The sequence below is a fragment of the Amia ocellicauda genome, chromosome 3, assembly GCF_036373705.1.
Source record: "Amia ocellicauda isolate fAmiCal2 chromosome 3, fAmiCal2.hap1, whole genome shotgun sequence".
In the NCBI taxonomy this organism is placed as follows: Eukaryota; Metazoa; Chordata; class Actinopteri; order Amiiformes; family Amiidae; genus Amia; species Amia ocellicauda.
In genome coordinates, this window is record NC_089852.1 from 12685482 (window position 1) to 12701521 (window position 16040).

Genomic DNA, 16040 nt, shown 5'->3' on the forward strand with positions numbered 1-16040 from the left:
ACACAGGATTCAGAACATATTAACATGGTGAAGATAAGAATAAACCCTCCAAAAAGTCCTGTTGCAGTTCCCGGGCTGTGTTATTTACAGACAAGCGTGTGGAAATGTGACACGCCGATGAAAAATTCAAGACCAGCTGGAAGACTCTAAAAGAGGACAGTGAAATGCCTGCTAGCTGTCACTTACCTCCTTAACGATGAATAAAACTTCCATGAAGCAAAAGGGAGAAAACAGAAAGGGTGTACATAAAGTCTTAATGAAGAGTTCAGATAAGCATCTGGAAATCCTAAAAATAATAATTCTCGAGCCAGTGGAAAAAGTGTGGGTTCAGGGAAATTGTGTCTTGTTGGCCTTTGAAAACATCTCTGGGGAAAAAATAAAACATGGCAGCTACCCATGAACCTTTGCATTGTACTGCAGACCTCCAGACACCAAACACACAGGGTGGCTCAATGCAGTAAAACTGAACATTCAGGCTGCATAAAGACAAGCTATGTCTCCTGCAACGAGAGTCGGATCTGCAGTTGCGGATCTGAGGAGAGGGAAACGCTTGCCTATCCACCCCCCAAAAGGCAAGGAATTAAACATCTTAGTAGTTTTCATACGGGTTTAACACAGCCATCCCTGTTGATTTGGTTTCTGGTAAAAGCTGACAAAGAGAAGCCAAGCTCATCCCACTACCTCCAGCCGCCCCTTTAGGCTGATCAAGTGGAAAAGGGCTTTTTGGCAAAGCAAGAACTCAGGACACTGGCCAGACATCTATCCTACTAGAATGCATGAGGTTTAACGGATAATCAAATGTAGCAATGTGGGATTTCAAATCACTGCAGGGAAAAATAATAACAATAATTACAGGAAATTACCATTCTTTTCTGGGGGAAAGAAGATAGTCTTTTCCAATGTCATTTCACGTACACCTTTTGTGTTATATCCACGTATCGTTTCTGTTGTTCTTAATCTACCCATCCCCCAACCCTACTCCTACCACTACCTTCCCTACCCTCCCTACTCTCACCAGCTCTGGAATTCATGGAATTTCAATGGGAATCGTGACGTTTAAGGGAGTAACTGGCCACGGAGTGAGGAAGAAGGGCCCAAGAACACCAGCATTATGGCTTCATGCTTCATTTAACATGGAGGAGATAAAGGCCACACATGGACAAGAGTTTTCCACAGCAACCAAAATAAGTCATGTAACTGTGGCATAGACTATCCTTCCAGTCAAAATATCTAGAACATATCAAATAAATATCTACACAAATGTATGCATATTAATCTGCAGTCACAGAAAGTATTTTGCATGCTTTTGCAAATGTAGAATAGGCTAAGACTGATTAAATCCCTTTCAACACAGAGATTTTAAACAAATAGACAAGAAGATCTTAAAGCATATCAGTCTTCTGCTTCTGTGATGTTAAAGTATATGAATCTGCTGTGACTGCCAAAAATACCAACAGTGACAATATGAAATAGTGTCCTTTCTATACAAAATGCAATCATCTCAAAATTAAAAATAATAAAATCCTCAGAAAAGTCTGAATGATTAACTTTAAAGGGTGAAAATATGTAAGGTACCTATTTTAAAGACATAATTAATTTGTGAATGAGTGATGAGAAAACAAAAGATTAATCTCTCATGTGAAGTTAAATTACTCCACTTTTATATTTTCAAAATAAAAAATAAAGATATAATAGTGAAAATGTGAAAAGTCCTGACCGGGCTTAATGGGTACCTGATGTACCATTTAAGCTCATGTACAGTGAAGGAAAAATGTATTTGATCCCCTGCTGATTTTGTATGTTTGCCCACTGACAAAGAAATGATAAGTCTATAATTTTAATGGTAGGTGTATTTTAACAGTGAGAGACAGAACAACAACAAAGAAATCCAGAAAAACGCATTTCAAAAAAGTTATAAATTGATTTGCATGTTAATGAGGGAAATAAGTATTTGATCCCCTATCAATCAGCAAGATTTCTGGTTCCCAGGTGTCTTATATACAGGTAACGAGCTGAGATTAGGAGCACTCTCTTAAAGGGAGTGCTCCTAATCTCAGCTCGTTACCTGTATAAAAGACACCTGTCCACAGAAGCAATCAATCAATCAGATTCCAATATCTCCACCATGGCCAAGACCAAAGAGCTGTCCAAGGATGTCAGGGACAAGATTGTAGACCTACACAAGGCTGGAATGGGCTACAAGACCATCGCCAAGCAGCTTGGTGAGAAGGTGACAACAGTTGGTGCGATTATTCGCAAATGGAAGAAACACAAAATAACTGTCAGTCTCCCTCGGTCTGGGGCTCCATGCAAGATCTCACCTCGTTGAGTTTCAATGATCATGAGAACGGTGAGGAATCAGCCCAGAACTACACGGGAGGATCTTGTTAATGATCTCAAGGCAGCTGGGACCATAGTCACCAAGAAAACAATTGGTAACACACTACGCCGTGAAGGACTGAAATCCTGCAGCGCCCGCAAGGTCCCCCTGCTCAAGAAAGCACATGTACAGGCCCGTCTGAAGTTTGCCTATGAACATCTGAATGATACAGAGGAGAACTGGGTGAAAGTGTTGTGGTCAGATGAGACCAAAATCGAGCTCTTTGGCATCAACTCAACTCGCCGTGTTTGGAGGAGGAGGAATGACCCCAAGAACACCATCCCCACCGTCAAACATGGAGGTGGAAACATGCTTTGGGGGTGTTTTTCTGCTAAGGGGACAGGACAACTGCACCACATCAAAGGGACGATGGACGGGGCCATGTACCGTCAAATCTTGGGTGAGAACTTCCTTCCCTCAGCCAGGGCATTGAAAATGGGTCGTGGATGGGTATTCCAGCATGACAATAACCCAAAACACACAGCCAAGGCAACAAAGGAGTGGCTCAAGAAGAAGCACATTAAGGTCCTGGAGTGGCCTAGCCAGTCTCCAGACCTTAATCCCATAGAAAATCTGTGGAGGGAGCTGAAGGTTCGAGTTGCCAAACGTCAGCGTCGAAACCTTAATGACTTGGAGAGGATCTGCAAAGAGGAGTGGGACAAAATCCCTCCTGAGATGTGTGCAAACCTGGTGGCCAACTACAAGAAACGTCTGACCCTCTGTGATTAACAACAAGGGTTTTGCCACCAAGTACTAAGTCGAAGGGGTCAAATACTTATTTCCCTCATTAACATGCAAATCAATGTATAACTTTTTTGAAATGTGTTTTTCTGGATTTATTTCTTGTTATTCTGTCTCTCACTGTTAAAATACACCTACCATTAAAATTATAGACTGATCATTTCTTTGTCAGTTGGCAAATGTACAAAATCAGCAGGGGATCAAATACTTTTTCCCCCTCACTGTATGTTCCAAATAAGCCCAACATATGAGTTTTGTCAATACATCTATTTTAATTAATAAATTAAAAGTTCAAAAGCATTTGGATACAAAAAAGTGTTAACTGATAAAATCAATTCAAAAAAGTAATTTAAATTGATCAAGTGGCACACACCATTTCAAATGGCCATTTGAGCAATTCTCAGGGAGATGTGGGGGGGGTGGCCATCAAAAATGTGGATCATTGGAGAGCTCATGTCTTTTCACATACACAGTCTATGTAAGTGGACTTAAATGGATCACACTGGGCTTAATTGGAACAACAGCAGAATTAGGTAAAAAAATACATTGTATACAACTCTACCGATTATGTATTTGGAAACCAATTGTTTGGGCTATAAATAAATACTGTAAACTACAACATCATGCAAAATGTAATATTATCTTGATTTAATAAGCTAATCTTATTTTCATTCACATTCTACTCAGAAGCTGTGGCATGTGGTACTATCGTGAACTCTCTAAACCAATCTTTGATTTAGCTGGAAACTACTATTAATATCACAGTTCTCTGTTTTAGTATGCATATTTAAGATCATTAATCTCTTAATTGTACATTAAGCATTGGAATTTACCCCAAAAGAAAACAAAAACATGTTAAAAAAAAGTGTTTTTCTGGGGGTCCCCTGCACAGCAAAGTTTTTTTTTAACTATCAAAATGGCTAATAGGAAGTGACAGCACTTGATGAACCATATCTTAATAAATATACATCTGATTGGCTTAAAATAAAAACTGGGATGGAAATAAATACATACATTGGTGGAGATATCAAGCAGCGGAACATATCATTATTTTTCTTTTTTATTTGAAGTCAATCATGGGAGTGGGCTTAATGGGTACATGGGCTTAATAGGTACACTTACCCTACATCCAGGTTATTTAGCAAAAACACCCATACAAATAAAACAAATACAAGTTTCATCAGAACTGCACACATTGATGACTTCCAAACAGTACAGTGTGCTGAAGGATTTTAGTAGAAACTGACTCAGTCTTCCTCTCTCCTCAGTGCAGGATTTTTAGGGGAATCCTTTAATCCTGAAATAGGAAAGGAGGAAAACTCTCCCTGAAAGAATAATTGTTACATTTCATCCCACCTACAAAGGCACACTCACTGGGGATAGTGAGTGTGGAAGGAAGTGGAGTTTCACAAGGAGCAATACAGTGGCAGGAAGTTCCATTAAATACACTCTGGAACAAATATCACATGTATGGTTATGGCATTAAAAGTACCTATGGTTCTCTATTGTAGGGCTGAACAAAAAAAAGTATTTTCTCTTGCTTCAGCTTTCTGTAAGTGCAGTACACCCAAGCTGGATTAATCTACCTGTATTCTTCCTGGAAGCTGTACTTGTCAAAGAACAGGCAGGTGTAGTACAGGGAGGGTGGGGGCAGGTGGGGAATTAACTGAGGGAGCAATTCGTGCCTCATTAAGTCTCATTGCCTAAGCCACCATATAATTAGCTTTGTGTACTGCAGACACTGATACTCGCTTCTAGGATCATGGAGATTGCACAGGAGTCTGGTTTTCATTTTGCCTGAGCTCTAAATTGAATCAATGATTGACTCGATTGGTCTAAATAACCTCAGTTTCCAGACCTTTAAGTTATCTATAAAACCTGCGGAACTGTGTAAGCTACAACCTAATGTCACCTGTACCTGAATCATATACATCAGGGGTCTCCTACCTTGCTTCCATTTCCACTGGTTTTCCATTACATCTGAATTAATCTGTGACTAAACCAGTCCAGACAAAGACCCACACAATTAGCACAACTAATTGTAAATACCTTCAAAACCTTGTGCTGGAGGGCACCACAAAACCCACGGTACTCCCCTCATTCTAATTCAAAGCTTACTAAACTAAACAATCAATGTTTTACTGTACAGTTGGTGTAGACTACTATAATGGCACAGAGCAGAACACACGTGCTAAACAGATGGTGACTTAATTTACTGCCATTTGTTTGACTTATAAACTGGTTTATGTAGCCTGTTGACTTCTTACTCCTTCATTGTTTTCACTTGGGCTGCAATCACATACGGGTATTCCCCCCCACACCCCCACCTTAAACACCACTCTCTCACAATTGGTACTTACTGCTGTGTTTGTTGGTAAATCAGTCACCCTGCACACCGGTTTGGGGTAAAGGTGGTTAAAAAAAGGCTCTTAAAATAAACTCCTATATGTCTGTGGCAGTACAAACAGAGATGTTATTAAAGCAGGAAGGAGAGAACAGAGCTGGGGGCCCCTGTAGCAGACACAGACATGTGTTGGGGCTTTATTGACACAATATCTTTGAACACAAGAAAATAAAGTTTACAAATGAGAGGAGGCCATTCGGCCCATCGTGCTCGTTTGGTGTCCATTAGTATCTAAGTGATCCAAGGATCCTATCTAGTCTATTTTTAAATGTTCCCACATTTTCAGCTTCAACCTCATCGCTGGGGTTGAAGCTGAAAATTTGCGAACATTTAAAAATGGACTAGATAGGATCCTTGGATCACTTAGATACTTATACTGAGCACACTCTGGTCAGTCAGCAACACAGGGCCTGTAAGGGAGTGTTCTTTAAATGGAAACATAGCTGCAGCAAACCTGAAAAGTCACATTGTTCTAACAAATGAATACATAAGTAAAGATTAATTCCTTTGAATCAAACTATATGTGGATTTTATTATGAAGTAGGCTGCAGAGCAAAATTAAAAACAAGGGGTTACATTACATAAAGCACAATCATGATCTCATACCAAACACACCAATACGTTCTGAATTACCTCCACAGACTGAACATGGGCTGCACTTACACACTGATCAAAGCCCATTAGGGTGCAAAAAGTGGAGAAAAAATAAAAATATGGTACAGTACTGATCTGAATTCATAGCACATAACTTGTTCGCCAAGTTATGATGAAGACCAGCTTCTGTGGAAACACTGGGCAATGGTTTGCTTTAATTTAGTGCCTTCCAACCACTAGAGCAAGTGCTTGATCAATGCATGTAGTTGCAGATTATAGTGACATTTGTTTTATTGCTGTTTGCCTAGGATAGACAAATATCACCAAACAAATGAAAGAGGAGAAACAATCTGCTTGACAAGTGTTTCACCACATTTTCTGTCATTTTTGACAGGTTGGGGAACATAAAGTAAGTGTGGGATGCAGGGAGGCTTCATAATGGCTCTTCAGGTTTACAGCAGGGAATACAACAATCAATGACATATAACATCATCAGAGGGAGAGACACAATGAGGCCAGAGAAACGCCATTTCCAAGCTGGCCTTCTCCAAAATGAAAAGCTCTGACACTCAGCTGATTTAGAAATTTGGAATTAAAATAAAAAGCTACTGTGTTCTTTTTTTTTTTTGGAATTTGGCTGGAGCTAAAGCTGGGCGTCGGAAGCAAGGTGTTTCCATATAAAGAGCTAATTAAAACATGTTAAACACCCTCCACAGGGCACTAATTGGAGAGCAGAGATGTTTTTTCGCTACATTCCTCCAAATGACAGAGCTCAGAATTGGCACTGTGGGGAAGGGGAACAGCTGTGCAATGCATAAGACCATCTGCTTTTTAACATGAGGAGAAAATCCTGTGTTAAGAAGGGGCGCTGTAGAAAGCTAAAGGTCCTTTACCGCGCAGTGAGGTTCTTTCAACAGACACACTACAACACCCAGGCCTGGGCAACACAACACCCATTGGGTCAGCATTGGGTCTTTTCCTGCGTTTAGAAAATATCCGAAAAATATCGAAAATATCGCTTCAGGAAAGCATTATTAGGACCTATTATCCGGAAAATGAAATACGCAATAGCTTATAACCACAGGCTTTATGGTTCAAAACATTTAAATATTATACAGTAAGCTAAGAATGACTTGTCATACTGTCCATAACCCACAGTGGATAACAACTCAAGATGCAACCAAAAAAAGCTGCATCTGCAAGCTGCTATACTTGAATTTATTTTGAAAGGGTAGGCTACACGTTAATGTTAGCTGGTAAGGTTCTTGTCAGATTAAATTATTTCCAGTGAAGTCCTTACCCACAGACATTCTCTAAAAGTAGCAAACGGACTTGACAAATCATTCACTGATCCATGGCCTGGAGCTTTAAAAGTTCCCCCCAAACTTGCATCTGTTTACAAAATAACCTGTTGCAAACATAACAGACAGTTTGGTGCCTCTCTTCTCTGTTCATACAGAGAAACATAGGCCTCCAGGGCAAGGATTATTTCGGTTCCCACACATAAATGCACTCATTCCCCCTTCTCCTGCCTCCACAGTCTGGGTGTTTGGGTGTCCCATTGTTCCAAAAGCCGGTTTTCCAGAAGCTCTCCTCACACACACCGCAAGCTCATTGTCAAAGTCACCTGTGGGGATCCTGCACTTTCCCTCACCTGACCTCAGGGCATTTCGAGGATTGTGGGTGAAAAATGCTGAGTTCCAGTGCTGAACACCAGATGATCACAAGCCACAGTGAAGCAATGAATTAAAAGCAAAACCAGCCTCAAAAGTCAAACACTGGATAAAATCAAATGAGGCACTGAGGGATAATGCCTAAAGCCAAGTCACCTTTGTTTGTGCCCAGTTTGAGAAAAGATTAGTGGAAATGAACTGCATTTCAAACGCATCTTCTACAGGACCAGAGAAACCATGTTCTAGTGGTCAGTACTCTCCAATTGTGCTCAAGCTCTTATTTTTGTATCTTTAACACATTTTAAGTAAAATTGTAGACTGTACAACTTTCTTGTTTAGTTTAAATTTCCCCAATATGCAAAACTACAAGGATTCAATTATTATTAGGAACCAAATACGTCAGCACATTTTAGTGCACTCCTTGGTTAAGAATACATCTAACCCATGAAAGTGAACTGCAATTGAAAATGACCAAATAAGAGTAACACACACCATATGACACCAAACTGAACCATATGAATGCAGCCAGAGGAGGGTACAACAAAGAGTATAGGAGGAGGAAAAACAAAATTAAAATAAAAGACAAAATGGATCATATTACCATCTTTGCTTTGCATTTCTAAAATAACACTGCTGTCATCCTCTAAACATGCTACTGTAAACTTCACAAATATCCTACAGCAAGAATGGGAGGCTTTAACACCGGTGCCAAAAATAACCTGTAAAGGACTGTCAGTGAGCCGAGTTCCTGCAGAAACCCCTCTTTCGAGACCTATATATGGCCTCTGATACGTACACCTCAGTCTGTTCAGAATTAGCCTGCACTGCTGCTCAACTAATGAGATGTGTGCTTGAGAAAAAACAGAGCTGGACCAGAAGGAGAAAATAAATAAAAAAGACTGAGAAACAGACCTAGTTAAAGGAAACAAAACAGGCCCGTTTAGCACAGTCAGAAAGGCTTATCCCTGCATTGACTGTCATCTGTGTACATATATAATGCATCAGCTGGGCTGGAAATAAACCTACACCTATGATGACATCTCCTGCATCCTTCCCCGCAGCAACTTCAATCAAACAGTAAGACTCCCCCCTTTTAAAGGCTAGGCAGCAAGGAATCTGATTGCACTGATGTAGCTTTCTGATTCACCTCTCTTTGTTGTTCTCCCAGCGGGGGTTGCGCGGGGTCAATTTTACACCCACTAAACACCTGAGCGTTATAGTCCCTAGACGTCCCATCAACTGAGATCATGCCCTGGTGGCAGATTAACATCCTCCAAGTTAGTCTGTGCCTTTGAAGACGGCACTCCTTTGAATGTTTAATTGTGGAATTTTACGATATTTTGACCTCCCCAGTATATCATATCAAATATATCTATACATACACACACACACACACACACACTGTATATATACCAAACGGTACTGCTTTTGCACACCAATCAATACCAGATGTTCCACATCACCATCCCAAGCCTCTGAGCTCTGAAGGTGTGAGCTGATTAAAAACAGTAACCCAAGTCATTGAAAAACAAAAACATGCAGGCATTCAGCAATACTGTATAGTGCTTTCCAGGAGAAATCCAGGTTAGGATATGGAGACTAAACTCCACAGCTGGAGCCAGAGCCCTAGCCAGGGGAATGCCAGCACTAAAATAAAATACACTGTTCGGACGGGTCTCTGGCTCAAGATGCTATTTGTGGTTAAACTGGGCTCTTTTAAAAGGGCAATAAACATTAAAGTACTATCGGTCCCACTTATTTCCAACTCCCTGCACTTTAAACAACACTCTCCCTCCTGACACATTGTCATAAATGTGCACAGTGGAATTTCAAATGCTGGTAAGAATCATTATAAGTACAAGTGGGAGGAGGGAAAGATATATTTTAAGCCCAACTATCAGTGTAGTATGAAAGTAAGAGTGAGGCAAACTGCCTTCCACAGATGGGAGACATGTCCCCTGTATACTGAGAATGAACACACAACAGCATCAGTATGGAGCACCTGTCCTACTGCGTACATGTGGGCAAGTGTTGTGAATAGACGAAAAATGGCCAGGCTTTTTCGGCCGTTTAATGTTGAAGGTTATAAAAAGGAAGGGGACAGGCATGAATTTAACAATACAGAAAGAAAGCAATGATGAGCAAAACCTCCCTTTGTTGAGATCAACCATCCTGCAGCACATATTCAATGGTTTTCAATACAGAACATGCAGAAGCGGCTCCTTCTTTGTCCCATATAAGGCAGTGATCCATATTGTAGCTGTTTCTCCAATGAGAACAGCTTTAATTTAAATTGATCCCTAAACTGGCCTAATAATCCCACCTGTAATTTTCATAATTTCACAATGATTTAAAAAAAAAACTGAACTGTGCAATGCATTCACTAACCTTTGTAACAATCAACACAAAACCTTTTTTTTTCTAATTCCTGGATACACTGATCAAATCAAATCATGGACAGAAATCTTAGGACTAAACAGCTGCCAGTCGTTTCCGTGCTTATTTTCTTCTTCAGTGTGGATTAATGTGTAAAACACTGTCCTGCTATTAGGAGCCATAATATCAAGGTGGAACAGCGTGGATATATAACCAACCCCTAGAAACACTTAAAAAGGTAAGAAGTTGTTTTAAATGCTCCAACTGTCCAAAGCTAAAATAAATAAATGCGTGTACTTCTACTTCGCATCCCCAAGATATTTCAACAGACAATACATAAATCAATCTGTGTCAAATGAATGAGAGTGATGACGTCACTTACCGCACAACAGTAACAGCTCCCTCGTCATGTCTTATTGCTCATCAATATTGCCACTGCGATACTATTCGCTATTCAATCTGCAAGTTAAAAAGGCAAAGCCAGTTATTAAAAAAAGACCGAGAACAAAAGAAAAGGTCCATGCATTTGAAAATGTTCCTGGCACTTCATGTGTAAGCATTTCAGGTAAGCATACCCATCAGCATAGAGTTTTTAAACGATTGGAAATGAAAAACATATATAGCATGATAACGCATAACGTCCAAGATAACACGTCTTATAATGCTTTTGTGGTTTAGTTCTCCGAATAACCCCAGACAAACAGTTACTTTTTGCACTTACCCCCAGGATTTACTCACCGACTCCCTGCGAAGTGAAGCAGATCGCTGTGTTACTTGAAGCGACTCAAACTCTTCACAAAACTTCAGAGCCAAGTTTGCAACATGGAAACTGCGCGGCGGAGCGCACTGCGCAGGACTGAACCGGCGCCTCTGAGCACTGAGCACTGTAACACCACTCATATGTATTTTACTTTTAGATTTTTGGCTGATGAATATATTACATTCACAGTCCTTCACAGGTATTTAAAACGTTGCTCCACTATATTTAACTCCATTTCCCCAAACTTTAAGTTTAACGTATTACATTTTGCAACTTTTGACATCTCCTCAATGTGTTTATTAATCTAATCCACAAATTTGGATTAAACCTTTTCCTTCAAAGATGCAAAGAAAAGCTGTAATGACCGTGATTTAAAATAAAAACCAAAGCCAGCTTCACATTTACTGTACAACCATGCAGTTGGTTTTCAAGGCAGAAGTCCACGCCAGTGTTTGGGGCCTCCTGTCGGGCTCTATGGGAGCTGAAGCCCGTGCCCGCTCCAGTGCGCAGCCCTCCCCCGCCGGCCCGGGACAGGTACCGAAGTGTCTGCTCACATTGCGCCAAAGCTTTTCCAAACAACCTCACCCTAAATGATGTAGTCCTGTTATACCACACAGTGATCTTAACAATCAAAACCTTCTTGTGTGGATCAGGTATTATCAAAAACATGGTTTCTCCACTCATATCTGTGCTTTCCAGTGCAATCTAACCATTTCTCAGCCGCATATGCAGCACAAGGCTAAAACCTCTACAGCTCTGTGTTCACAAATGCACCACTATAACCACTACACAGACACGGACAATGATAACATTTTAACTTTAAGCAAGTGCACTTTTAAAAATTGCTTTTTTTTTACATGTCTATGACCCAGAAGTGCCAACAAACCTGATACTTGACAGCACTTCTTTGTTTGATAAAGGCTTCTATATAAGGCAAAACGTGGGATAATGCCGTTCCACACCTTGGTCAAGAGCTGAGGTTGTTTTATAAACTAGACTTGATCTGCTGAAATTCTACAGGAATGCCAGTTTGAATAGTTATTGGTAAGAGCCAGGAAATATCGAGGTGCATGCGGTAACTGGCATTCATTATCTCGACACTTGGAGCTGAAAACACAATAAGAATTAGAGTTAAACGCAGTTTATCCATTTTGTCTGGGGCCAGCAGGACACAACATAATGCTCTGCTGAAGGACAAATTGACCAAGACTGATATATTATTGTCATCATTGCCTTCTATAATCTACTGCTATATAAAGCATCCCAAATATTTTGCCACAAACTCCTCTCTTCTCCATTCACTTGTCCCTGCAAACATGTGATTTTATTTTGCCATCCTCTTTTTTGTTGCTCTTGGGATCTAGTCCAGTTTACACTTGGCCCAGAAAGTATGTATAACTGCTTTTCTTAGATTTGTTTGTCTCAGCTGCATCAGTGTGCCTACACTAAGCTCCATTCTGCAGAGACCAGAAGTAGGTGATCAGTTCTCATGAGATTAGATTAGGTGGGATACCAGAGCACTGCTGTCTTACTCCGGGCCACTGCAGGGTCACAGGGGGAGGCAGAATTTTGAACTGCGCCAATAAAATGGACAGACGGGGGGTGGGGGGATTGTGATTGCTGAGACCTTTTTAGAAATGCAGTTAAATAAATAGATATCCTGAGACTTACAACAGAGAATCACAACAAGACGACAGTTATTTACCCCTGCAGCTGTGATCACGCCAAGTCAAATTCCAGCATAAGTTTCCTTGAACATACTGGGGGACCTGGAGACGAAGCAGCAGAACTGTCAGTGGAACGAGCTGTCATTTAAGAAAACATTGTTTAAACGCTAACCAAAACACAAACAAATAAAACCTGCTAATTAGTGTTAAAGAAATTAATCAAACCTGTGTGATGTGGTTCTGTGGTTTGCCCTGTTTATAACTATCAGCCATTCCCAATAGCTGGGTAAACATGAGGAAATCCCAAACAAACAAACTGAAAAATAAATCCCATGACTTCTTTCACTGGAGACACAGTTTAAGAAGCAGATGGCAGATCTGGCCCTTGCTTTAGAAAAAGCAGATTTTCCATAAAACAGACATACACCTCAGCAATGCTTCCTTATTCCCTGCTGTTTGTTGTTGGTTTATTAAAACACTCAACTGGGGCTGAAATCAGATCTGCCAGCTTCAGTTCCATCCCATATTAAGCCAATACAAATGTATTAATTAATATTGTTAGTTAGGCATCATGTTATTTAGCAAATGGCAGACTACACGCTACAATAAAAATACACATTTTCTAGTAGTGCTTTTCAGCATCCATTTCATTTCCAACACACACACACACACACACACACACACACACACACACACACACACACACAATACCCGAGGACGACTTCAACATCAGCAATGACACAACATCTTGAGGAAACTAATGGAAATTGAGAGGCTGAGCTTTTAGGACCTGTCTGGGATGTTTGCAAACTTTCTTACACTGTCAAAGCCTTCAGTATAGAACCCACTAAACCTTTGACTTCCTAAACTGCTAGAAATGTAGCAGCCCTGAGCAACAAGCGCCCTCTGGTGGACAAAGAAAGAAAAAGACAGGAGTCTTCTGAAGGAGATTATTTTAACCTATTTAAGTCCTTTCACATGTTCATATCACTGATGCTAACACAATAACACAAAAACAAAACTGGTAATTTTCCTGAATGTTTGTAGCTGACCAAATCCCATGAGCATTTAACTGAGAAACATCACCCGGTCGTTCCAAGACAATACCACACAAACATTAAAAATGTATAACAAATGTATATTTATTGTCCACAGGTGTATCTGTAAATAACAGACAAATAGAGATACAATGTGTTTATGCAATGGATACATATAACAAGATTAAAAAGCAAGATTGTTTTGTGTTGGTATTTATATTTTATCTTAATACAGAGCCTTCCTGTCTCCGAGTATGTCTCAGCCTATGTCCTTTCACATCTCTTAACAAGAGCTCTTCAGTGAGGGGTTCTTTGGATAACAATGCAAACTAAAGTCCTGTCCGGTTTATCTGCCACAAGGCTTACACAGTCTGATCCCATGTTTATCAGGAGAAAATTTAAGTATCTGACCTTCCTATTATGACCCATTCTCCAAAATATAAGCTTAACTTGTCCGTTGTTTTGCTCCATAGGAGTTAGGTGTCCCGAATCTCTGAGTGTGAACTGACTCTCTATCCCAGTACCAGAACACTAGCATTATCTTCAGCCTAACAGCACATGGTTTGTATGAGAGTGGAAAAAACATTTTTAAACTGCATGGACCAGGTACTGCATGGTTCATTTAGCACCATAAGGATATCATAATACTCTATTAAGGCTTGTAATATTGGTTAATTGAATTACAGTACTGCGATTTAACATATGTGGCTAGCGCGGCTTACATTTTTCATAAGGCAAACGTTAATCAAATAGGTATGAGGATTCAGATATACTTGGGTATGTTAATCAGCCCTGCAGAACTTCCTGATATTATTACAGTTGAGCTTCCTTGTGAACAAAATGACGACACGGACTTCACAGTCGCCAGGGCAGTCCATCACGTTGAGCAGGATTTATTGAGAGACCAGATACCCACATAGAAACATGTATTACATGTTAAATAAGCCAAGCCTTTTCTTTGCCTGTTGTTGGAATGAGCAGAAGCAATTATGAAAGTCAGTTATTGCAGAAAGGCCCTCAATAAAAATAGGAACCACTATTAGTTGCAGATTGTAATAGCTGAGTCTCACAATCCTGTCTGACAATATTTTAAAAATATATACATCTGGTCTGAGAACAGGCTTACTACTACTGAAAAATAATCAAGTTACAAATACCTGGATTAATTTGATTAAACTGGATAATTTAGACTATTTGTTTTATATGTTTAAACACTTATTTCTTCTTATGTATTAATGTGAAACCAATAACATACAAACTTATTTTCTATTTTTCATAGAAGTATCAAGGGATCTTTTAAAAATAACTATGGTACGCCATAGCAACACTTGGCATTGTTCTATTTTGAACATTTATTGAAGTACAACTAGATTGATTTGACCATTAACTTCACACAAGCCCCTATTACCTATAATTTTCCATCCTCATCTTTGATATTACTTAATAGAACACGCTAGTCAGCAGAATTCAATAATCAACAATATGTTTTGAAGGGAAGAAAACAGTTTGTATACTTTTGGACCCCTAATTACAAGTTGTGCCTTTTTTATATAAGTGAGATACACAAGTAATAATTAGCTCTGTATAAAAATATGCCATTATAGGACAAAGGAGAAAACATTGATCTTGCAAAGCCCACAATATGAATCCAATCTACAGATTTCTGGGGACAGAGAGCAGAAGCTACAATTCCTTATTGATTTGAATGGCTTCTGGAGAGCAGGAGTGGGCTGTTCACTTTATTTATAGGCATAAAGGTTTCATCTAGGCTCAAGATGTGCAATCTTGAATGGTTTAATAAATACTGAAAGGATCTCCGCAGACTTCTAGAAAATGCCCCCCCACCCCACACACACCCAAAAAAGCAGCAACAACAACACAAAAACAAGAGGAAAAACTCCTCTAAAACCTGATCAGTTACAGCTTTGGAAACAGGAGCATCTATTTTAAAAAACAGTCAGTGCTTGGGGTCTAATAAAGTGTGAGAATTGAGGAGCAACTTATCACGTGCAGGTGTTGTACTGTGTCACATTGTTACGTATAATTTCTCTGATGTCAGTGACATTCTTTTCCAGGTCCGCCAGCTCGTCCCTCTGCTCCTGCATTCGCTTCTCATTGTTCACAAACCGCTTTTCGAGATCTAGGTGGGACAAACAAACAGACAAACAAAATTTGTGTTCAATCGATGTATTAGTATATATACATACACATACACATGTTTGTTCTATATCAGAATAGAATTGTCATAAGTTGTACAAAATTTATTAGGCTTTGAAAATATGGTTGCAAATCACTTTCTTCTTTGCTAGTCATTATCCACTGAAATACTAGAGGATCAGCAACAGCCAAGAACAACAACCTACCAATCTAAATAAAGAGGCTAAAATTACATTTAAATTAAATTAAAT

General features: G+C 39.7%; 2 protein-coding genes across 5 annotated transcripts in view; both read right to left on the reverse strand.

The window, feature by feature from the left end:
- The window catches only part of lamb2 (laminin, beta 2 (laminin S)), a 48088-nt gene extending 36965 nt beyond the window's left edge, over positions 1-11123 (reverse strand). The window contains exons 1-2 of one of the 3 annotated variants that reach the window (XM_066698208.1): positions 10907-11123; positions 10551-10627 (exon numbers count right to left, since the gene is read on the reverse strand). In XM_066698208.1, the coding sequence (XP_066554305.1) occupies positions 10551-10578 (28 nt within the window). In that variant the 5' untranslated portion in view covers positions 10579-10627; positions 10907-11123. Of the gene's footprint in view, positions 1-10550; positions 10628-10889 lie in introns of all 3 variants that reach the window. The other 2 variants (XM_066698207.1, XM_066698210.1) reach the window with 2 other exon arrangements.
- A 2596-nt stretch (positions 11124-13719) lies between these two features.
- Positions 13720-16040, reverse strand: part of lamb2l (laminin, beta 2-like) — a 56263-nt gene continuing 53942 nt past the window's right edge. For both annotated transcript variants that reach the window (XM_066698211.1, XM_066698212.1), the window contains exon 35: positions 13720-15772. In XM_066698211.1, the coding sequence (XP_066554308.1) occupies positions 15636-15772 (137 nt within the window). In that variant the 3' untranslated portion in view covers positions 13720-15635. The remainder of the gene's footprint in view (positions 15773-16040) is intronic.